The sequence below is a fragment of the Scyliorhinus torazame genome, chromosome 19, assembly GCF_047496885.1.
Source record: "Scyliorhinus torazame isolate Kashiwa2021f chromosome 19, sScyTor2.1, whole genome shotgun sequence".
Taxonomy (NCBI): Eukaryota; Metazoa; Chordata; class Chondrichthyes; order Carcharhiniformes; family Scyliorhinidae; genus Scyliorhinus; species Scyliorhinus torazame.
Genome location: NC_092725.1, coordinates 83,515,506 through 83,540,140, shown reverse-complemented (window position 1 = coordinate 83,540,140; position 24,635 = coordinate 83,515,506). Strand labels below are relative to the sequence as shown.

At 45.2% G+C, this 24,635-nt stretch overlaps 1 protein-coding gene across 3 annotated transcripts in view; it reads right to left on the bottom strand.

The window, feature by feature from the left end:
- Window positions 1-366: 366 nt before the first annotated feature.
- LOC140396258 (interleukin-17 receptor A-like) overlaps window positions 367-24,635 on the bottom strand; it is a 94,736-nt gene continuing 70,467 nt past the window's right edge. For 2 of the 3 annotated variants that reach the window (XM_072484618.1, XM_072484620.1), the window contains exons 9-13: window positions 14,613-14,691; window positions 13,226-13,264; window positions 11,712-11,816; window positions 3,441-3,473; window positions 367-2,093 (exon numbers count right to left, since the gene is read on the bottom strand). In XM_072484618.1, coding sequence (XP_072340719.1) covers window positions 661-2,093; window positions 3,441-3,473; window positions 11,712-11,816; window positions 13,226-13,264; window positions 14,613-14,691 — 1,689 coding nt within the window. In that variant the 3' untranslated portion in view covers window positions 367-660. The remainder of the gene's footprint in view (window positions 2,094-3,440; window positions 3,474-11,711; window positions 11,817-13,225; window positions 13,265-14,612; window positions 14,692-24,635) is intronic. The other variant, XM_072484619.1, reaches the window with a different exon arrangement.

Below are 24,635 nucleotides of genomic sequence, written 5' to 3'. Positions count from 1 at the left end.
TTCCAGTGGAAGAAACCAAACATATTCTGGGAGAACCTGCTGCAAACTCACTTTGCATGATGGCACCCTTGACAGAACTTTTCTTTGACATGAACTTGCTACTGTATTTGATGGTGCTCTAAATTCTAAAGCCACTCTCTAACTCTAACTTATAGCTCTATAAAACAACTTTGGCATCTGGTGATTGATATGGATGTATGTAATTTTTTTTTTAAACTAGCAATACCATAAATTTACAAGTTTGGAAATACCTGAATTACCAGTCACCCTTCACAGAGTTTCATTGGGCTGGAATTCAAAGTGAACCCGTTCACATAATCAGATTTGTATTTGGAATTTATTCCAAATCCACTTTTTGGTCACAAATTTTAACAAGCCCATTTTATTTGTCATAATTTGCATTTCTACACTTGGTTTACAGTGAAAGATAGCGTGCAAACATTATTATGAACAAATTAAGTCACCTATATTTTTAATTATTTACCTGATGATTTACATGTTAATTCCATGTGTGACAGACTACCTAAGGGAGGCCAGGACATATTCCGTTGACTTGCCACATCCATAGGCACTGCTGTTATTTAATGTCCTGAGCATTAAGATGGCTTTTCTGTAAATCACAAACACTGTGCAATTTTGTCTCATACATTCAACTTCTATTCAGTTACGCATACTTTCATTAAGTAAAGCCATCTGCAGAATTTTTAATTCATTTAATGCTTCAGAAGATGTGTTCATGCTTCGTGATGGGATTTCATCCACGGAGAATGACTGCTGGGAGCTATAGCCTTGATCTGAATATACATTATCTTCTTTCTCAAGGCAGAGAGATTGTGGACATCCAATAACCTCACTTTGCAAATGTGGTAGCCTGGTTGAGTCCTTTGAAGACATTAAACCCTGAAGGAACAGCACCTGCTGAAACTCTTCCAGTCTCTTTTTTACATCATGAGAAATGGATGAGATTTGGTCACCACCTGAATGGACACCAATTCCATTCATTGTAATGTCACCTGCACAACTGTGCCGAGGAAAGTCTGCAACATCATTCCTCCGAATCCAATCCTTTTGCAAGAGTGGTTCCTCTTCTGCCTGAGGGAACTCAATGTTGGGACAGTTTGACACATTTTGACTACAGCCAGATATTGACGTGCTGTATAATGGTTCCAAGGTATATGTTGGTTTTATGTTGCAGTCTACTCCAATCATATTTTGAGACAAATTAATATCTTGGACGCTATGCTCAAATCCCACTGGACACCTCATAAGTGCCTCATTGCTCGATTTGGCCATATACACTTCGTTCACTGTACAGGGCATATAATCAAGGGACTTATACTGCAGAATGTTTTGCCTAATTGATAGGAGATCACAAGGTTCTTCATTCCAGTTTGGCTCAACCCCTGCTTCCTCTGGAGAAATGATACATTCTTTCTCAAACCAGTCCGGCTGCTCCATTTGCAGCAACTTAAACTTTTGAACTGCATTTTTCAATATTTCACCAGATGGGTGTTCATGGTAATCATCTATTGTTATTCCTGCAACACGGCAAGTTTTTCCTGGTTCATATTTCTCCAAGTCTTGCACTCGGAAATGTATTTCCTCAAACTGTTTCATCAGTTTGTACTTCACACCAACGTTAAATGGATCAGGTACGTCTTCTTCACTGCTGATGTCATCAAAATATGCAACGATATACTTCCCAAATGAAGCTGGCCGCTTAAAGTCTGGCAAAATCAGGTTCATGGCGGGAGTGAACATATCACGCATTGGTGAGCGTTCATCACTTTTCAGCAAAATCTGGTCCTGTCCAACGCGCAGCATGGCTTCCCACTTCAACCTTGTCCCACGGGAACATAAAATTATAATCTTGTCCGACTCATTTTTGTGCAATGTGAGCCAATTGATGTGTCCGACTTCTGCAATCTTGTTGATCTCTAAATAATCTAAAGTTACTTTGGTACCACAGGCAGTCATTAGGAACTCTGCAAATGCCAGGACCACATTCTTGTAGAGATCATGGTCCAGTGAGTAGATTATCAGAACTTGCTTTTTCACCTGTGGCAGTTCTGGGGTTACAACCATTGGTTCAACTGTAAAAAAATTAAGATAGTTCCATCAAATTAAATAAAAACTGAATCAAATAAGAAATTGTCAACCAGTTAAAGAAAACCAGACTGATATTTGATGAGCGAACTTATTGCAGCTAATCAGATTGATGCGGAGTCAAGAGAATAAATTTGGTCGAATTCCCTATTCAGCGAACACTGACAAATACATACGTAGACAAGAGCTCCCAATCTCTGATTGAAGGCATTCCTGAATTTCTGATCATATGACATCCACAACTGTTATTGATTTACGTGGTTGAGATCTCTGTAGTTAAATACCTGCATGTGGCTTTGCGCCAGTAGCTTCAAGAAATGGGTAGGGTGTTAGCAGGATAAGGTGGGAAACTGAATATGAGGGGTGAATAAAAGCTGTTTTCTACAGGCACACAGATAGTGGCAAGTGGTAAAATCATGAAATAAAATGAAAATCGCTTATTGTCACAAGTAGGCTTCAAATGAAGTTACTGTGAAAAGCCCCTAGTCGCCACATTCCGGCGCCTGTTCGGGGAGGCCGGTGTAGAAAAATTTAGTTTAGACGAGCAGCATGGTCGGCGCAGGCTTGGAGGGCCGAAGGGCCTGTTCCTGTGCTGAACTTTTCGTTGTTCACTGCATGTTTGCTTGATACAAAATTTTTAAGTAAATTGAGATCAAATGCACGCATGGAAACAAAATCTGATGTAGAGTTCAGATGAAATGGGGTTAGAGAGCAGGGGATATTTGTACTGGGGCTGCAAACATCAGTTAGTATTTTAGAATTATCATTCAAATAAATAATCGCTTATTGTCACAAGTAGGCTTCAATGAAGTTACTGTGAAAAGCCCATAGTCGCCACATTCCGGCGCCTGTTCGGGGAGGCTGGTACGGGAATTGAACCTGCGCTGCTTTACAAGCCAGCTGTTTAGCCCACAGTGCTAAACCAGCCCCTTTACTTTAATTCCTACATCCACATGTATAATGGACCTTCCTGTGTCATCCTCTTGCTAGTGGTGCTAAGTACTCTCCTGGGCGGAACCAAAACATCGAAAGCATGACAAGCTTATATAGGTAGTTTCCATTATAAATGTGAACATAGGAACTGTTCGGTTGATTGGGCATGCTAAACTGCCCCTTAGTGTCCAAAGATATACAGGCTAGGTGGGGTTATGGGGAGTGGGCCAAGGGTGCTCTTTCAGAGGGTCGGTGCAGACTCGATGGGCTAATTGGTCTCCTTTTGCACTGTAGGGATACTAATTTAATGAGAACACCGAGATCAAACATGCACAAAAGTAACTTTTTAAATACATATATGCTACATAGATAAAATAACTAGTTTGAATTGGTTAACGTACCGCTCCATGAGTGTTCAGGTGAGGGCTTCATTTCTAAAATTAAAAAAAAGATGGTTTAGAAGTCTTAATATTAATGCCATTAGTGAGAATTGGTTTATTTTTTAAATGACATGCAGAATGCTGAGATGTGAGTCTCCCCCCACCCCACCCCCAAAAATTGTTTCCCCCTCCTCCCACTTTCCTCAGTTACCAAATGAACACATTGTAATCAGACAGATTCAGTGCATTTTGTAGAATATGTTCTTTATCTAGACCACACACCTCACGCATTGTGGAATCAGCATTATACTCAAATGCTTGAAAATTTCAAAATGGTGAGAAATGGGGGAAGTAAAGAAGGACACAAAGAAAAGTAAGTATTGGTGAGTAAAAATACTTCCCATCAAAGCACTAAAGAAGATATGATTTTAGATAAAAGAAGCCCTACTTGTAAAGAGAGAAATTTACTTGATCCCATAGCTTGGGGTGACTTGACGTTTCATGTCAAATAGAGACACTGATTTTGAAGTAACTAATAATCAGCAAGCAGTTTATATGTAACTTTTTGCACTGAGTGCTGAATTTGGTGCATTTGAGTGCTATAGTGAAAGTTAGGTGAGGAGGGAGTAAGGTGCTCCTTTCATTTCATTTCCTACATTTCCGCAAAGGGCAATAAGGGAGCCAGGAGTTTACAGAGAGTGCAACTGACTGGGAGCAGAGTCGGAGGGCGGAGGTCCAGTTGGTCCACAGGGCAGCTATATTCTATAAGGTAAGAGGGGATGGAGGCTAGGCCAGTTGCATGCTCCTCCTGTAGGATGTGGGTGGTGAGGGATACCATCGGTGTCCCCGTTGACTATACCTGCGGGAAGTGCACCCAACTCCAGCTCCTCAAAGACCGTGTTAGGGAACTGGAGCTGGGTGAACTTCGGATCATCCGGGAGGCAGAGGGGGTTATAGAGAAGAGTTACAGGGAGGTAACCACACCCAAGGTACAGGACAAGAGTAGCTGGGTTACAGTCAGGGGAAAGAAAACAAACAGGCAGACAGTGCAGGGATCCCTCGTGGCCGTTCCCCTTCAAAACAAGTATACCGTTTTGGATGCTGTTGGGGGGGATGACCTACTGAAGGAAGGCCCTAGCGGCCAGGTCTCTGGCACGGAGTCTGGCTCTGGGGCTCAGAGGGGAAGGGGGGAGAATAGAAAAGCAATAGTAATAGGAAATTCAATGGTTAGGGGAAGAGATAGGAGATTCTGTGGTCGAGAGCGAGACTCCCGGAAGGTATGTTGCCTCCCGGGTGCCAGGGCCAGGGATCTCCAATCATGTCTTCAGGATCCTTAAGGAGGAGGGTGAGCAGCCAGAAGTCGTGGTGCACATTGGTACCAACGACATAGGTAGGAAAAGGGGTGTGGAGGTAATAAACAAGTTTAGGGAGTTAGGCTGGAAGTTAAAAGCCAGGACAGACAGAGTTGTCATCTCTGGTTTGTTGCCGGTGCCACGTGATAGCGAGGCTAGGAATAGGGAGAGAGTGCAGTTGAACACGTGGCTGCAGGAATGGTGTAGGAGGGAGGGCTTCAGGTATTTGGATAATTGGAGCGCATTCTGGGGAAGGTGGGACCTGTACAAGCAGGACGGGTTGCATCTGAACCAGAGGGGCACCAATATCCTGGGAGGCAGGTTTTCTAGTACTCTTCGGGAGGGTTTAAACTAATTTGGCAGGGGAATGGGAACCGGATTTGTAGTCCAGCAACTAAGGTAGCCGATATTCAGGACGCCAAAGCGTGTAATGAGGCAAAGGAGAAGGGAACACTGACAAAGGAGAGTACTTGCAGGCACGGAGATGGGTTGAAGTGTGTATACTTCAACGCAAGAAGCATCAGGAATAAGGTGGGTGAACTTAAGGCATGGATTGGTACTTGGGACTACGATGTGGTGGCCATCACGGAAACTTGGATAGAAGAGGGGCAGAAATGGTTGTTGGAGGTCCCTGAACATAGAACATAACAGCGCAGTACAGGCCCTTCGGCCCTCGATGTTGCGCCGACCTGTGAAACCACTCGAAAGCCCATCTACACTATTCCCTTATCGCCCATATGTCTATCAAATGACCATTTGAATCCCTTAGCGTTGGCGAGTCTACTACTGTTGCAGGCAGGGTATTCCACGCCCTTACTACTCTCTGAGTAAAGAACCTACCTCTGACATCTGTCTTATATCTATCTCCCCTCAATTTAAAGCTATGTCCCCTCGTGCTAGACTTCACCATCCGAGGAAAAAGGCTCTCACTATCCAATCCTCTGATCATCTTGTATGCCTCAATTAAGTCACCTCTTAACCTTCTTCTCTCTAACAAAAACAGCCCTCAGCCTTTCCTCATAAGATCTTCCCCCCATACTAGGCAACATTCTGGTAAATCTCCTCTGCACCCTTTCCAATGCTTCCACATCCTTCCTATAATGCGGCGACCAGAATTGCACGCAATACTCCAAATGCGGCCGCACCAGAGTTTTGTACAGCTGCAACATGACCTCATGGCTCCGAAACTCAATCCCTCTACCAATAAAAGCTAACACACCGTACGCCTTCTTAACAACCCTCTCAACCTGGGTGGCAACTTTCAGGGATCTATGTCAATGGACACCTAGATCTCTCTGCTCATCCACACTGCCAAGAATCTTACCATTAGCCCAGTACTGTCTTCCTGTTATTCCTTCCAAAATGAATCACCTCACACTTTTCTGAATTAAATTCCATTTGCCATCTCTCAGCCCAGCACTGCAGCTTATCTATGTCCCTCTGTAACTTATAACATCCTTCCGCACTGTCCACAACTCCACCGACTTTAGTGTCATCTACAAATTTACTCACCCATCCTTCTACGCCCTCCTCCAGGTCTTTTATAAAAATGACAAACAGCAGTGGCCCCAAAACAGATCCTTGTGATACACCACTAGTAACTGGACTCCAGTCTGAACATTTCCCATCAACCACCACCCTTTGTCTTCTTCCAGCTAGCCAATTTCTGATCCAAACTGCTAAAACCTCGAATCCCATGCCTCCGTATTTTCTGCAGTAGCCTACCGTGGGGAACCTTATCAAACGCTTTACTGAAATCCATATACACCACATCAACTGCTTTACCCTCATCCACCTGTTTGGTCACCTTCTCAAAGAACTCAATAAGGTTTGTGAGGCACGACCTACCCTTCACAAAACCGTGTTGACTATCTCTAATCAAATTATTCCTTTCCAGATGATTATACATCCTATCTCTTATAAACTTTTCCAGGATTTTGCCCACAACAGAAGTAAGGCTCATTGTTCTATAGTTACCGGGGTTGTCTCTACTCCCCTTCTTGAACAAGGGGACAACATTTGTTATCCTCCAGTCTTCTGGCACTATTCCTGTAGACAAAGATGACTTAAAGATCAAAGCAAAAGGCTCAGCAATCTCCTCCCTAGCTTCCCAGAGAATCCTAGGATAAATCCCATCCAGCCCAGGGGACTTATCTATTTTCACACTTTCCAGAATTGCTAACACCTCCTCCTTATGAACCTCAAGCCCTTCTAGTCTAGTAACCTGAATCTCAGTATTCTCCTCGACAACATTGTCTTTTTCCTGTGTGAATACTGATGAAAAATATTCATTTAGCACCTCTCCTATCTCCTCGGACACCAAGCACAACTTCCCACTACTATCCTTGATTGGTCCTACTCTTCTCCCTAGTCATTTGTTTATTCCTGACATGTCTATAGAAAGCTTTAGGGTTATCCTTGATCCTACCTGCCAAATACTTCCCATGTCCCCTTCTGGCTCTTCTTAGCTCTCTCTTTAGGTCCTTCCTAGCTAACTTGTAACTCTCGAGCACCCTAACGGAACCTTCATGCCTCATCTTTACATAAGCCTCCTTCTTCCTCTTGACAAGTGTTTCGACTGCTGTAGTAAACTACGGTTCCCTTGCTCGACCACTTCCTCCCTGCCTGACAGGTACATACTTATCAAGGACACGCAGAGTAGCTGTTCCTTGAACAAGCTCCACATTTCCATTGTGCCCATCCCCTGCAGTTTTCCTCTCCATCCGATGCATCCTATGTCATGCATCATCACATCATAATTGCCTTTCCCCCAGATATAACTCTTGCCCTGCGGCATATACCTATCCCTTTCCATCACTAAAGTAAACGTAATCGAATTGTGATCACCATCGCCAAAGTGCTCACCTACCTCCAAATCTAATACCTGTCCTGGTTCATTACCCAGTACCAAATCTAATATGGCCTTGCCTCTCATTGGCCTATCTACATACTGTGTCAGGAAACCCTCCTGCACACATTGGACAAAAACGGACCCATCTAAAGTACTCTAACTATAGCGTTTCCAGTCAATATTTGGAAAGTTAAAGTCCCCCATAACAACTACCCTGTTGCTTTCGCTCCTATCCAGAATCATCTTTGCAATCCTTTCCTCTACATCTCTGGAACTTTTTGGAGGCCGATAGAAAACCCCTAACAGGGTGACCTCTCCTTTCCTGTTTCTAACCTCAGCCCATACTACCTCAGTAGACGAGTCCTCATCAAACGTCCTTTCTGGCACCGTAATACTGTCCTTGACTAACAATGCCACCCCATCCCCTCTTTTACCACCTTCCCTAAGCTTACTGAAATATCTAAACCCCGGCACCTGCAACAACCATTCCTGTCCCTGCTCTATCCATGTCTCCGAACTGGCCACAACATCAAAGTCCCAGGTACCAACTCATGCCGCAAGTTCACCCACCTTATTCCGGATGCTCCTGGCATTGAAGAAGACACACTTTAAACCACCTTCCTTCCTGCCGGTACACTCCTGCAACTTTGAAACCTTACTCATGACCTCACTACTCTCAACCTCCTGTATACTGGGGCTACAATTCAGGTTCCGAAGCCCCTGCTGAACTAGTTTAAACCCTCCCGAAGAGCATTAGCAAATTTCCCTCCCAGGATATTGGTACCCCTCTGGTCCAGGAGTAGACCATCCCGTTTGTAGAGGTCCCACCGACCCCAGAATGAGCCCCAATTATCCAGAAATCTGAAACCCTCCCTCCTGCACCATTCCTGTAGCCTATAGTGTGAACCAGACTGGTAAGCTCGAGGAAATACTTGTTAGGAAGGAAGATGTGTTGGGCATTTTGAAAAACTTGAGGATAGACAAGTCCCCCGGGCCTGACGGGATATATCCAAGGATTCTATGGGAAGCAAGAGATGAAATTGCAGAGCCGTTGGCAATTATCTTTTCGTCCTCACTGTCAACAGGGGTGGTACCAGGGGATTGGAGAGTGGCGAATGTCATGCCCCTGTTCAAAAAAGGGAATAGGGATAACCCTGGGAATTACAGGCCAGTTAGTCTTACTTCGGTGGTAGGCAAAGTAATGGAAAGGGTACTGAGGGATAGGATTTCTGAGCATCTGGAAAGACACTGCTTGATTAGGGATAGTCAGCACGGATTTGTGAGGGGTAGGTCTTGCCTTACAAGTCTTATTGAATTCTTTGAGAAGGTGACCAAGCATGCGGATGAAGGTAAAGCAGTGGATGTAGTGTACATGGATTTTAGTAAGGCATTTAATAAGGTTCCCCATGGTAGGCTTATGCAGAAAGTAAGGAGGCATGGGATAGTGGGAAATTTTGCCAGTTGGATAACGAACTGGCTAACCGATAGAAGTCAGAGAGTGGTGGTGGATGGCAAATATTCAGCCTGGATCCCAGTTACCAGTGGCGTACCGCAGGGATCAGTTCTGGGTCCTCTGCTGTTTGTGATTTTCATGAATGACTTGGATGAGGGAGTTGAAGGGTGGGTCAGTAAATTTGCAGACGATACGAAGATTGGTGGAGTTGTGGATAGTGAGGAGGGCTGTTGTCGGCTGCAAAGAGACATAGATAGGATGCAGAGCTGAGCTGAGAAGTGGCAGATGGAGTTTAACCCTGAAAAGTGTGAGGTTGTCCATTTTGGAAGGACAAATATGAATGTGGAATACAGGGTTCCGGTAGGGCTCTTGGCAATGTGGAGGAGCAGAGAGATCTTGGGGTCTATGTTCATACATCTTTGAAAGTTGCCACTCAAGTGGATAGAGCTGTGAAGAAGGCCTATGGTGTGCTAGCGTTCATTAACAGAGGGATTGAATTTAAGAGCCGTGGGGTGATGATGCAGCTGTACAAAACATTGGTAAGGCCACATTTGGAGTACTGTGTACAGTTCTGGTCGCCTCATTTTAGGAAGGATGTGGAAGCTTTGGAAAAGGTGCAAAGGAGATTTACCAGGATGTTGCCTGGAATGGAGAGTAGGTCTTACGAGGAAAGGTTGAGGGTGTTAGGCCTTTTCTCATTAGAACGGAGAAGGATGAGGAGCGACTTGATAGAGGTTTATAAGATGATCAGGGGAATAGATAGACAGTCAGAGACTTTTCCCCCGGGTGGAACAAACCATTACAAGGGGACATAAATTTAAGGTGAATGGTGGAAGATATAGGGGGGATGTCAGAGGTAGGTTCTTTACCCAGAGAGTAGTGGGGGCATGGAATGCACTGCCTATGGAAGTAGTTGAGTTGGAAACATTAGGGACCTTTAAGCAGCTATTGGATAGGTACATGGATCACGGTAGAATGATTATAGTGTAGATTAATTTGTTCTTAAGGGCAGCACGGTAGCATTGTGGATAGCACAATTGTTTCACAGCTCCAGGGTCCCAGGTTCGATTCCGGCTTGGGTCACTGTCTGTGTGGAGTCTGCACATCCTGCCCGTGTGTGCGTGGGTTTCCTCCGGGTGCTCCGGTTTCCTCCCACAGTCCAAAGATGTGCAGGTTAGGTGGATTGGCCATGATAAATTGCCTTTAGTGTCCAAAATTGCCCTTAGTGTTGGGTGGGGTTACTGATTATGGGGATAGGGTGGAGGTGTTGACCTTGGGTAGGGTGCTCTTTCCAAGAGCCGGTGCAAACTCGATGGGCCGAATGGCCTCCTTCTGCACTGTAAATTCTATGATAATCTATGATTAATCTGGGACAAAGTTTCGGCACAACATCGTGGGCCGAAGGGCCTGTTCTGTGCTGTATTTTTCTATGTTCTATGTTCTCTATGTAGTACTTGTACTATAACCCAGTACCATACGATAATTTGATGGCACTTTGGCCCATCAGTCTCTGAATCTTGCTTTCAGTAATTTAGAACTTCTAAAAATGTATTCTTTCATGGGATGTGGGTAGGGCAATAGCTGCATGAGAACATCTAAAAGTACTTCTGAGTGTACCTACACGACATAGCCTGCAGTGGTTTTCTAGATGGTACACCCTGCTGCCACTGTGCATTGGTGGTTGAGGAAGTGAATGTTTAAAGTGATTCATGGGATGCCATTTAAGCAAACTGCTTTGTTCTGGATGGTGTCAAGCTTCTTGAGAACTTCATTCATCCAGGCAAGTGGAGAGTATTCCACTATTCCATCATTCTTCGGACTTCTGCCTTGTGGATGTTAAGTCAGGCTTTGGGTGGTCCAGAGATAAGTTATCTGCTGCAAAATTCCCAGCCTCACACTGTTTTTTGAGGCCACAGTATTTAGATGTCTGGGCCAGTTCTGGTCAATGGTAATTCTCAGGATGTTGATGCAGTGATAGTAGTGCCATTGAATCTCAAGGGAAGATGGTTAGATTCTTTCTTGTTGGAGATGGTCATTGCCTGGCACTTGTACAGTGTGAATATTACTTTCTACTTATCATGTCAAATCTAAATGTTGTCCAGATCTTGCTGCATACGAGACTGCTTCAGTATCTGAGGAGTCGCGAATGGTGCTGAACAATGTGCAATCATCAGTGAACATCCCCATTGCTGATCTTATGAGGAGGGACGGTCATTGATGAAACAGCTGAAGATGGTGGGGTCTAGGACAGGATGTCCTGGGACTGAAATGTTTGACTTCCAACCATCACAGCCATCTTTCTTTGTGCTACATATGTCTTTGTATAGTGGAGTGTTTTCCCCTCGATCCCCATTGACTCCAATTTTGCCATGACTCCTTGATGCTACACTTGGTCAAATGCTACCTTGATGTATTAAGTCCTGGATTTCAGGGTGTCTGAATTGCAGTAGATGCTAACTAGACCCTGGGGAGGGAGACAAAGAATATAGTTCTTGGTCACCACCCCACAAAAGCAATAATGCAATCAAACCTAAGATACACTGCATGACCTGTTGACACCTGGGAGAGGAAAAACATCATGACAATACAAACAACATGAAATAAAAAGTCTTGGATTCGATCAGGCCATTCCTTACCATTTTTCTTGGATTTTAGTTGTGCCCAAACTATACAGCCAAAGATGATAACGAAAGTCAAAACAGCAACGGCAGCATAAAAAGCAGTTCTCTTAGTTGCATACCCTGCAAATAACAGAAGAGGTTAAACTTTCCAAATAATAGTGATGAAAATTCTGGAACTAATGCTATCATGCTAACCATTTAGAGCATGTTGGTACATGCCATAGCGCAAAGTAGTTCCTGTATTGAAGCAGCTTTACTGCAACACCTACTGCAGTGGAGATGGATGGATGGAATCATAGCGCATAGTGAATGTAGAGAACCCTACCAAGCCAGGTATTTGTGCATTTTGTCTAGGCATTTCTGCAGTATAGGAAACAAGCAGTTCTCAGGACCTACAAATGTGTTTTGCACATTTGGGATAATACAGCGGAGATCTCAAGGATACTTTGTTTCTATTTTTGAAACAGCTATCCAATTAGTTCCATTCCATTGTTCTTTCCCTCAGTCCTACAATTTTTGTCACCGCAAGGGTTTATCCAATTTCCCTTTAAAACCTATTGAATTCTGCTTTCACCATCCCTTCAGGCAGTACATTCCAGATCATCATAATGCACAGTCAATGTTTTTTCCCTCCTGTCACCCTGGTTCTTTTGTCAATCGCCTTAAATCTGTCCCCGCTAATTATTACCCCTACTGCCATTGGAAATAGAGTAAATAATAAGGAACTATCAAAAGCCTTCATGATTTTGAACACCAATCACATTGTCCCTTAAGCCCTCCTTCTCGGAGGGTAAACCCAGGTTTCTCTAGTCTTGTGCCATTCTTTTTTAAATTATAAGTTTAGAGTACCCAATCCATTTTTTTCCAATTAAGGGGCAATTTTAGAGTGAACAATCTACCTACCCTGCACATCTTTGGGTTGTGGGGGCGAAACCCACGCAAGCACAAGAATGTGCAAACTCCATGTGGACAATGACCCAGGGCCGGGTTCGAACCTGGAACCTCGTTGCCATGAGGCAGCAGTGCTAACCACTGTGCCACCGTGCTGCCCGTCTTGTGCTATTCTTAATAAATTGAACTGAGTGGCTTGTTAGGCCATTTCAGAGGGCAGTCACGAGTCAATCACAATGCTGTGGATGTGAAGTCACCAAATAAGGAGGACAAATTTCCTTGCCTAAAAAGACATTAACGAACCAGATGGGGTTTTAAAAAAAAGACAATCAATGGTTACCATTACTGAGACTAGCATTTAAATTCCAGATTTATTAACTGAATTCAAATTCCACCAGCTGCCATGACTGGTGTGATTTGAACCCACGTCCTGGCAGCATTAGCCTGGGTCTCTGGATTACTAGTTCAGCGACATTGCCACTACGCCACTCTGTTCATTTTCACATGCCGTATATATGCCTATTTCACCAGTCCATCTTATGTCCTCTCAAGTGCTATCACCTACAAAAGGTAAATAATAAAATTATGCTGATTCATTCAATACTATACATTCAAAACAGGAGATTTTTTAAACTCACCTGGAGTTGGTGGTGTTTGTAATTTTGTTGGAAGTTCTTCTGGAAGAAGTATAATCCAAACAGTATTAGAAACATACAAAAAAAACTTACAATTGGGCAGCACAGCTAGAACTGGCCTTTCAGCCAGAGGCCCTGGGCTTGAAACTGACCCATTTGGGCGGAAAGTTTCACTTTGAACGGTGTGACTTGAGTTGGGGACGGTCTTAACAACAACTTTCATTTAATACAACACCTTAAAAATAGAAAAACATTCAAGGGTATATATTCGATTATACAAATGTATAATCAAACAAAAGTGCACACAAAGGCAGAACGAGATTTTGTGAGAGTGACCAAAAGCTTGATCTGACACAGGTTTTAAGGAGGGCTTCAGAGGAGGTGAAGAGGATAAGAGGCGGCAGGGTTTATAGACAGGAAATTCCAGGGGATATAACAGTAGTTGAGGATATAGTTGTGAAATGTCTGCCAAAGTTAGGCAAAGGTTGTACAAAAGGTCAGAGTAAGAGCAAGGGAATGTTTTTGTGGGGGTTGTGGTAGTTGTGAAATGGAAACAGTTAGGGAAGAGTGAGGTCATGAGGATGCTGAAGCATGAGGCTGTAAGTTAAATTCAACACCTAGGGGAATCAGGATAATGAGTAAGCCGCTTTTACAATGACAGTGGATACAGCAGCAGTGTTTTGGATGAGTTCAAGTTTATGTTGTGGTTGGAAGCCAGTCAAGGAGGCAGTGGAATAATCTGGTCAGGGAATGACAATGGTATGGATGAGGGTTTAGGCAGAAAATGGGTTGAGGCAATAATGGAGTGGAGAAACATTATGGAGTTAGCAATTGGAGGCATTTGTGATGAAGAGTCTGAAGCTCAGCTCTGAGCTGAGAAAGATGTTGAAATTTCCAAAACATAGTTCAGCCTCAAGCAACAGCTGAAGAGGATAGAATTGGTGAGACTATGAGGTTTGTGACAGAGGTCAAACACAATGGTTTCAGTCTTCCCAAATTTTAACTGGAGGAAATTGTAGCTCAACCAAGACTGAATATGCTCGATAATTAGTCTGACAACATATGGAGGGGTCAAGAAAGTTAATGGAGAGATAAAGTTGGGTGTCATCAACATACATGTAAAAACTGACCCAGAATCTATGTAACAATGTTGTCAAGGAGCAGCATATGATTGAGAAAGAGCTTTGCTCTGGGATGGTGCAAATTACTAACCCTTGAAATCCATGCCTTTAATCAAGTGAATAACTGTTCCTAAGCTTTTCTTCTCTGTTATTTTGCAAGATCATTCATAACCTTGGAAAATGCTTTCTGTGAGTCAGTACTCAAACAGACTAGAAGGTAAGGTGGGGAAAAGAGGGGCCGTGTAAAGATCACAGAGCAATATAAATACCTGTGGCTCCAACAATCCTTGGTATACTTTTTCTAAATCTTGTACAGTCGTTATAGCAATCAATGAAAAATGGTTGAATCTGAAACAAAGTAAAACTGTAATTTAGGGATGATTCAAGAATTTTCAACAGGATGCTGAGGGGGCTGAAACATTAGGGCTTCTGCTGAGTAAAGCATCTTATAAATTGCATTTCAAAGCTACTTTGGGATCCGATTTCTATTTGATATTATTACAGATTTTGGTGGAGGTTGGAAGGCCAGCCAAGGAGGCAGTGGAATAATCTGGTCAGGGAATGACAATGGTATGGATGAGGGTTTAGGCAGAAAATGGGTTGAGGCAATAATGGAGTGGAGAAACATTATGGAGTTAGCAATTGGAGGCATTTGTGATGAAGAGTCTGAAGCTCAGCTCTGAGCTGAGAAAAATGTTGAAATTTCCAAAACATAGTTCAGCCTGAAACAACAGCGGAAGAGGAGGATAGAATTGGATCAAGAAAATAACCTGAGTTTCCTCTTGTCATACACAATCTCTGTCCAATATGTCATGTGAGAGTACCTTTAAGAAATGGGTGTTTATAAATGGGTGTGTATATAAATATCGGTAGTGAGAGTATCTTTAAGAAATGGGTGTTTATTACTGCAGTGGTGTCAGAGAGCGGGTAGAGCTGGGCAGTCTGTCAGCTTTTTATTATCATTTTTGAGCAGGCTGCAGGGTGTGTTTTAGTTTCGTTTTCAGTGTTGGAGCTGAAGCCAGACCAAGCAGGTGTACTGCTGTTCTCTCTGCCATCAAAAGACTATCTCTTGATCATTTGGTGAATTCAGAATCATAAATGTTCTCAGTAGTGAATGTAAACCTAATGTGCTTCTGTTAAAAGGTGTTTTCAAGTCGTACGGATGTTAAAATGAAAGCTTAAAGGATTACTTAGTGCTGTATTCTTTGGGGGTTGTAATTGAATTAATAGTTGCCAAGATGGCCACTGTATGTTTTAAAAAGGTTAACTTGAGTTCATAGAATAAACATTGTTTTGCATTAAAAAATACTTTTCCATTTCTGCTGTACCACCCCTGCAGAGTGGGGCGTGTGCTCCCCATACCACAATCTATTAAAAGTTGTGGGTCAGGTGAACTCCATGATACACTTTCCGGTTCTCTAAACCCTGGCCCATAACAAATTGGGGGCTCGAGGGGATAAAAGTCTATCTATTGGATTGGCTTTGTGAACTTAAAGACAGTGAGGAGTGAGCATATTGTGGTTGCCTTTCAGGTGTGGTATTCTAGCTTAAGTAGGGAGTGTGTTGTGGACAATGGCTCTTCCAGAGGCTCAGAAGTTTTTGGGGGTGGAGACGGTCACACGCAGTACCTTACAGACAGAGACTAAAAGCAGACTGTCAGATTTGGCAAAAACATTGCAGTTAACATTACCTGACAAAATGTGAAAAAATGAGGAAATTATGGCGGTGGCTTAGTATTTAAAGTTGCCTGAGATACAGTTTGACTCATTGGGAATGGCAAAAATTCAGTTCCAAATTAAACAAATGGAACATGAGAAAGAATTAAAGCAGCTTGAATACGAAAGAGATAGAGAGGAAAAAGAAAGAGAGTGAGAAAGAGATAGAGAGGAAAACGAGAGAGAGAGGAAAAAGAAAAGGAGAAAAGAAAGAATAGCCCTAGCAGAACAAAAATAAAGAGAAAGGGAGCTACAGATCAGGGAAAAAGATAAAGAGAGAGAGTTTATATTTCAGAAAATGGCCATGAAACATGACAGCCAGTTAAAATTGGCAGACGTAAAGGGAAACGTACAGTTGGATGATAGTGATGAGGATAGTGAGAAAGAGCGTCAAAGTCGAAGGCTTGGTGGGAATCTATTTAAATATGTCCAAGCATTGCCAAGGTTTGATGAGAAGGAGGTAGAAGACTTTTTCATTTCATTTGCGAAGGTAGCTCAACAAATGAAATGGCCACAGGACATGTGGGTATTACTGATTCAAACAAAGCTGGTAGGTAGGGCTAGTGAAGTGTTTGCATCACTACCGGAGGAGGTATCTGGGACGTATGAGGAGATGAATAAATCCATCTTAGGTGCAGATGAATTGGTGCCTGAAGCATACAGACAAAGGTTTAGAAATTTAAGGAAAGAATTTGGTCAAACACACATGGAGTTTGAAAGGCTCAAACAGAGTAATTTTGATAGGTGGATAACGGCTTTGAAAATAGACCAAACATTTGAAGCTCTCAGAGAAATTAAACTTTTGGAGGAGTTTAAAAATTCAATTCCTGATGTAGTGAGAATTCATGTGGAAGAGCAGAGGGTTAAAACTGCGAGGTTAGCAGCAGAAATGGCAGATGATTATAAATTAGTTCATAAATCAAAGCTTGGTTTCCGACATCAGTTTCAGCCTGTGAGGGATAGAAACTGGGAACATGAGAAATACTCAAGTGATAAAGGTAAAGATAATCTGATGGGAGACAATAAAGAGAGTGTACCTCAGATTAAAAACGAAATCCAGGAGGGTGGAAAAGAAATGAAAAGTTTCAAATGTTTTCACTGTAATAAACTAGGCCATGTAAAGTCACAGTATTGGTGGTTGAAGAAAAGCACTGGGAAGGCTGATGTGGTAAAACAGGATAAGACAGTGGGGTTTGTGAAAGTGGTCAAGCAAAGCCCAAGTGAAGCAAAGGAGGTGCAAAAGATTGTACAGCCTGATCAAGAGGTGATTGATAAGAAGGTGCCAGATCTCTTTAAAGAATTTACTTGTGTGGGTAAAGTTTACTCATGTGAATCAGGAGCAGGTAAAGAAGTCACAATTTTAAGAGATACGGGAGCTAGTCAATCTTTAATGGTAAGAGATGAGGAGTTATGTAGTTTGGGAAGAATATTGCCAGAAAAGGTGGGAATATGTGGAATTCGGGATGAGAGAAGTAGTGTTCAATTATATAAAGTAAGGTTGGAAAGTCCAGTGAAGAGTGAAAAATGAAAATGAAAATCGCTTATTGTCACAAGGCATGCCTTCAAAGCCAGCGATTTAGCCCTGTGCTAAACCAGCCCCTCAGTGGTGAAGTGGTAGTAGGAGTAATAGAGAAACTATCTTGTCCAGGAATACAGTTTATCTTGGGTAATGATATAGCTGGATCGCAGGTGGGAGTGATGAAAACGAATGTATCAGAAAGCATACACGGAAGAGGAATCTGAGTGTATACCAGAGTGTTATTACCGTAAAAGTAATGTCCTGATGAGAAAATGGGAGACCTTTACATATGCAGACGGATGAAAAGTGGGCAGAGGTTCATCAAGTAAACTTCCGGGTGCGGCTATGCAGAGCTAGGTCGCATATTCGGTAGCTCCCGCTTGGAACGGACTTTTGGGCTCTTTTACAGGGCCCCCACAGCATTTGTTTGACATTTCCCGGTGTGGGAAGAAGACTGCAGCATTCCCCTGACAGTGTCCTCCAGGAATGTTGTGTCTTTTGGCTGCCAGACCCGGCAGAAACAGTAAAAGATTTGGCTTTGGCTGCAGGTTTAGACAAGGGCCTCTTCCAGCATGCAGGCGGGGGAAGGGCAAGCTTAAAGCTGCAATCTGACTTGACTCTATCAAAGGTGAATTCTAGCAGCAGAGGGAACAACTGTGAAAGGATCTACCAGGGCCATTGAAGAAGCAGGGACGAGGCTTCCGGTGGCGGCCATGGAGGAGTAGGTCGCGCATTCGGCAGCTCCCGTCTGGAACTGACTCTCAGACCTTTTTCAGGAGTTCCCATAGACTTTTTAAATGGACCAGAAGTGTAATGGCCAAAGGAGCAGCACTGGAGCAACGGGAGAAGCGAGGAAAAGAAAACAAAATGGCAGCGGCCAGGGACAAAGGGGAGCTGCAGGAGTTCATCAAGCGCTGCTTCGAGGAGATGCGCAAGGAGATGTTGACGCCTATGCTTTCGGCAATTGAAGGACTTGGGATCACCCAGAAGGTCCACGAAGCTAAGATCCAGGAGGTACAGAAAAGAGTCAGTCAGAACGAGGACGAGCTTGTGGGCCTGGCGGTGAGAGTGGAGCAGAACGAGGCGCTACACAAGAGGTGGGCGGGAAGACTCGAAGAGGTCGAGGAGAAAGAATCTGCGAATCCTGGGTCTCCCTGAGGGAGTGGAGGGGGCTGATGCCGGGGCATACGCGAGCACGATGCTCGAGGCGATGATGGGCACGAAGGCCCCTTCGAGGCCGCTGGAGTTGGACTGGGCACTTCGGGTGCTGGCGAAGAAGCCCCAGGCAAATGAGCCGCCAAGGGCGATGGTGGTGAGGTTCCACCAGTTCACGGACAGAGAGTGGGTCCTGAGATGGGCCAAGAAGGAGCGGAGCAGTAAGTGGGACAATGCAGAGATCCGAATATACCCGGACTGGAGCACGGAGGTTGCAAAGCGGAGAGCGGGTTTCAACCGGGCCAAAGCGGCGTTGTACCGGAAAGAAGTGAAATTCGGAATGCTGCAGCCAGCGCGACTGTGGGTCACATATAAGGGCCAACACTATTACTTCGAAACGCCTGAAGAGGCGTGGACCTTTGTACAAGCCGAAAAGTTGGACTTTAACTGAGGGTTTGTGAGGGTAGGGGGGATGTTTGAGGTTTGATGTGTGATGGTTGTTGTATATAGGGGGTCAATCACACGCAGGAAATATTACATGGGCTGGGGGAGAGAGACAAGGCCGCGACAGGAGCTGCGCCAAAGGGGGAGAAGCGGGCTTTGGAAAGCGCGGGGTGTTTTCCCGCGCGCTGGAAGAAAGGCGGGAAGGGGAACGAAGGAATGCATATGGATTGGGAGACTCCCACACGGGGAGGTCAATGGGACAGCGGGGGAAGCCGGGGTCAGCAGGCGTCAGCTGACTTACGGGAGTGACATGGGGAGAGCAAAAAAGCTAGACGGGGTCTAGCGGAGGGGAGGGGAGGGGGGGGGAAGGGGAGGGGGGGGGAAGGGGGGGGGGGAAGGGTTGCTGCTGCACTGGCCGAAAGGGAATGGGACACAGAAGAGGTGGTCGGGACGGGGGTCCCCCCTCTGGGGGACTGGAGGGTGAGGGAGGCGTGGACATGGGACTGGCCCAGAAAAGGAGATGGCTAGCCGGCGGGGCGTGGGGGGGGGGGGTGAGAGCCCCTCCAATCCGGCTGATAACGTGGAATGTGAGGGGCCTAAATGGGTCGGTGAAGAGGGCTCGAGTGTTCGCGTACTTAGAGGGACTGAAGGCGGACGTGGCCATGCTCCAAGAGACACACCTGAAGGTGGCGGACCAGGTCAGGCTAAGAAAGGGATGGGTAGGACAGGTAGTCCACTCGGGACTGGACGCGAAGAATAGAGGGGTGGCAATATTGGTGGGAAAGCGGGTGTCATTTGAGGCCAAGACTATTGTAGCGGACAATGGAGGGCGATATGTAATGGTGAGCGGTAGGCTGCAAGGGATGTGGGTGGTGTTGGTAAACGTATACGCCCCGAACTGGGATGATGCAGGATTCATGAAGCGCATGTTGGGGCGCATTCCGGACCTGGAGATAGGAGGCCTTATAATGTGAGGGGACTTCAATACAGTGTTGGATCCAACACTAGACCGCTCCAAATTAAGGACTGGAAAGAGGCCGGCGGCGGCCAAGGTACTTAGGGGGTTTATGGATCAGATGGGGGGAGTGGACCCATCGCGGTTTGCAAGGCCGCAGGCCAGGGAATTTTCTTTCTTCTCCCATGTACACAAAGCCTACTCCCGGATAGATTTCTTTGTTCTGGGTAGGGCGCTCATCCCGAGGGTGGAGAGGACGGAGTATTCGGCTATAGCCATTTCGGAACATGCCCCACACTGGGTGGAACTGGAGCTGGGAGAGGAGAGGGACCAACGCCCGTTGTGGCGGCTGGATGTGGGACTGCTGGCGGACGAGGTGGTGTATGGGAAGGTGAGGGGGTGTATCGAAAGGTACTTGGAGGCCAACGACAACGGGGAGGTGCGGGTGGGGGTGGTATGGGAGGCGTTGAAGGCGGTGATCAGGGGAGAGCTAATTTCCATTAGGGCTCATAGGGAGAAGACAGAGGGTATGGAAAGGGAGAGGTTAGTGGGGGAGATTTTGAGAGTGGACAGGAGATACGCAGAGGCCCCGGAGGAAAGAATACTTGGGGAAAGACGACGGCTCCAGATGGAGTTTGACCCGTTGACCACAGGGAAGGCAGAGGCACAGTGGAGGAAAGCGCAGGGGGCGACCTACGAGTATGGGGAAAAGGCTAGTCGGATGCTGGCACACCAGCTCCGTAAGAGGATGGCAGCGAGGGAAATAGGGGGAGTCAAAGATGGAAGGGGAGCCACGGTTTGGAGTGCGACGAAAATAAACGAGGTATTCAAGGCCTTTTATGAAGAGCTGTACAGATCCCAGCCCCCAGCGGGGGTAGACGGGATGAGACGATTCCTAGATCAGCTGAGATTCCCGAGGGTGGAGGAGCAAGAGGTGGCTGGTTTGGGGGCACCAATTGGGCTGGAGGAGCTGAGCAAGAGTTTGGGGAGCATGCAGGCGGGGAAGGCCCCGGGACCGGACGGATTCCTGGTGGAGTTCTACAGGAAGTACGCAGACCTGTTGGCCCCGCTACTGGTGAGGACCTTTAATGAGGCAAGAGAGGAGGGGACCCTGCCCCCGACAATGTCGGAAGCGACAATTTCTTTGATCCTAAAGTGGGACAAGGACCCACTGCAATGTGGATCATACAGGCCGATCTCGCTCCTCAATGTGGATGCAAAGTTGCTGGCAAAAGTGCTGGCCACGAGGATCGAGGACTGTGTCCCAGGGGTAATCCACGAGGACCAGACGGGATTTGTAAAGGGCAGGCAACTAAACACCAATGTGCGGAGGCTCTTAAATGTGATAATGATGCCATCGGAGGAGGGAGAGGCGGAGATAGTGGCAGCTATGGACGCGGAGAAGGCCTTTGACCGAGTAGAGTGGGAGTACCTCTGGGAGGTGCTGCGCAGGTTTGGGTTCGGGGTAGGGTTTATCAATTGGGTTAAGCTCCTTTACAGAGCCCCGATGGCAAGTGTAGTGACGAACCGGCGGAGGTCGGAGTACTTTCGACTGTACCGAGGGACGAGGCAGGGGTGCCCCCTGTCCCCCCTGTTGCACTGGAGGAGAAGTTCGAGTTACCCCCGGGAAATGCCTTTAGATATATGCAGGTGAGGGCTTTTGTGAGGCGACAGGTGAGGGAATTCCCGTTGCTCCCGGCACAAGAAGTTCAAGATAGGGTGATCTCAGGTGTATGGGTCGGGGAGGGCAAGGTGTCGGAAATACACCAGGAGTTGAAAGAAGAGGGGGAAGCGCTGGTAGAAGAGTTGAAGGGTAAATGGGAGGAGGAGCTGGGGGAGGAGATCGAGGTAGGTCTGTGGGCTGATGCCCTAGGTAGGGTTAATTCCTCCTCCTCGTGTGCCAGGCTCAGCCTGATACAATTTAAGGTGGTCCACAGAGCGCACTTGACGGGGGCGAGGTTGAGCAGGTTCTTTGGGATGGAGGACAGATGTGGAAGGTGCTCAGGGAGCCCGGCGAACCATGTCCATATGTTTTGGTCATGCCCGGCACTGGAGGGGTTCTGAAGAGGAGTGGCGGGAGCAATATCTCAGGTGGTGAAAGTCCGGGTCAAGCCAAGCTGGGGGCTAGCAATATTTGGAGTAGTGGACGAACCGGGAGTGCAGGAGGCGAAAAAGGCCGGCATTCTGTCCTTTGCGTCCCTAGTAACCCGGCGAAGGATCTTGCTAATGTGGAAGGAGGCGAAGCCCCCCAGCCTGGAGGCCTGGATAAATGATATGGCTGGGTTCATAAAGTTGGAGAGGATTAAGTTCGCCTTGAGAGAGTCTGCGCAGGGGTTTTACAGGCGGTGGCAACCGTTCCTAGACTATCTCGCGGAGCGTTCGAGGAAGGTCGGTCAGCAGCAGCAGCAACCTTGGGGGGGGGGGGGGGAGAGACGTCCTGGGAGGGGGGACTGCCTAGGAAGGTGGATGAGCAAGAGATAACATGAAGGGTTGGGGAAACTGGCACGTACGGGTGATGGCCAGTGTATAAAGCTGTGTAAATATATCATTTTGCCATGTATATATCTTGCTCTGCGCGATTTCTCCTTTTTTTTTTGTTACGGGGAGGGGGGGGGGGTGTTATTGTTTGTAAGGGAGAAAAATTGTGTTAAAAAACTTTAATAAATATATATATATTTTTTTAAAAAGAGGTTCATCAAGTAGTATTGTTGGTAGGGTATAGAAAGGAGGTGTTGCGAGTTGCACATGAGGTACGAGTGGGAGGTCATTTGTGAATAAGGAAAACTCAAGCTAAAATCCAGAAACATTTTTATTGGCCTGGACTACATAAAGATGTAGTTAAAGTTTGTCAACCATGTCACACATGTCAAGTGATAGGGAAACCTCAAGCAGTGATAAAACCAGTGCCGTTAATACCCATTCCAGCATTTGAGGAACCTTTTGGATGGGTCCTAATTGATTGCGTAGGACCGCTTCCTAAAACGAAAAGTGGGAATCAATATCTTTTGACTATAATGGATGTGTTCTACTAGGTTTGCAGAGGCCATTCCAGTACGTAATATTACAGCTAAAAAGATTGTGGAGGAGTTACTTAAATTCTTTACTAGATATGGACTACCCACAGATTTACAATCGGATCAAGGATCAAATTTCACCTGAAGGTTATTCAAAGAAGTTGTGGATAGCTAAGGAATAAAACAATTTAAATCAACTGCGTACCACCCAGAATCGCAGGCAGCGTTAGAAAGGTGACATTAAAGACAATGTTCAGGGCTTATTGTCAGGATTATCCAGAGGATTGGGATAAAAGAATTCCATTCGTACTGTTTGCAATTAGGGATGCACCTAATGAGTCAACAAAATGTAGTCCTTCTGAACTAATTTTTGGTCTTGAGGTAAGAGGACCACTTAAAATGATTAAGGAAAAATTGGTGAGTGAGAAATCAGAAATTACATTATTGGATTACGTGTCAAATTTTAGGGAACGATTAAATAGAGCAGGTGAATTGGCGAGACAACATTTAAAAGTTGCACAAAATATGATGAAACGGGTAGCGGACAAGAAATCCAAAGTTCGTAGTTTTGCCATTGGAGATAAAGTTTTTGCCAGTGGTAGGTGAGCCTTGAAAAGCTAGGTTTTGTGGACTTTATCAGATTGAAAGGAAATTAAGTGAGGTGAATTATGTTGTAAAAACACCAGATAGAAGGAAAACTTACCGAGTGTGTCATGTGAATATGCTTAAAAATTACTTTGAAAGGGAAGGAGAGAAAAAGGAAGTTTTAATGATTCTAACTCAAAGTGACAAACCAAATCCAGATGACTGTGAATTTAACATACCTCAAATTAAATTGGAAAACGAGGGTGTTCTTAAAAATTGGGATAAATTATTGAGTTACCTTCCAGAGGAAAAACAAACTGACCTGAAAGTGTTATTGATATCACATGGGCAAGTTTGTAGAGATAAATTGGGAAGTACTAAAATGGCTATACATGATGTAGATGTGGGAAATGCTGTTCCAATCAAACAACATCCATACAGACTTAACCCTTTAAAATTGGCACAGGTTAACAAAGAGATATGCTTAAAAATGGCATAATTGAAGTGGGTTGCAGCCAATGGAGCTCACCCATAGTGATGGTACCAAAACCAGACGGTACCCAATGGTTGTGTGTGGACTATAGAAAGGTTAATGCAGTTACAAGACCGGACTCTTATTCTATTCCACGTTTGGAGGATTGCATTGAGAAAGTGGGACAATCAGCTTTTATTTCTAAACTGGATTTACTTAAAGGTTACTGGCAGATACCTTTATCCAAAAGGGCGAAGGAGATTTCAGCTTTTGTGACTGCAGATGGTATATACTGTAGCCACCTGGGTTGGCCAACTCCCGACGTAAAATGGAGAACAGCAAAGGCTGCAGGGAAATTCAGCCAACAGAGGCAGAAACTAGCAGGTGCAAGTTTACTGTGTATTAAACTCTGTAAAAGCCCAGACAGCATCGA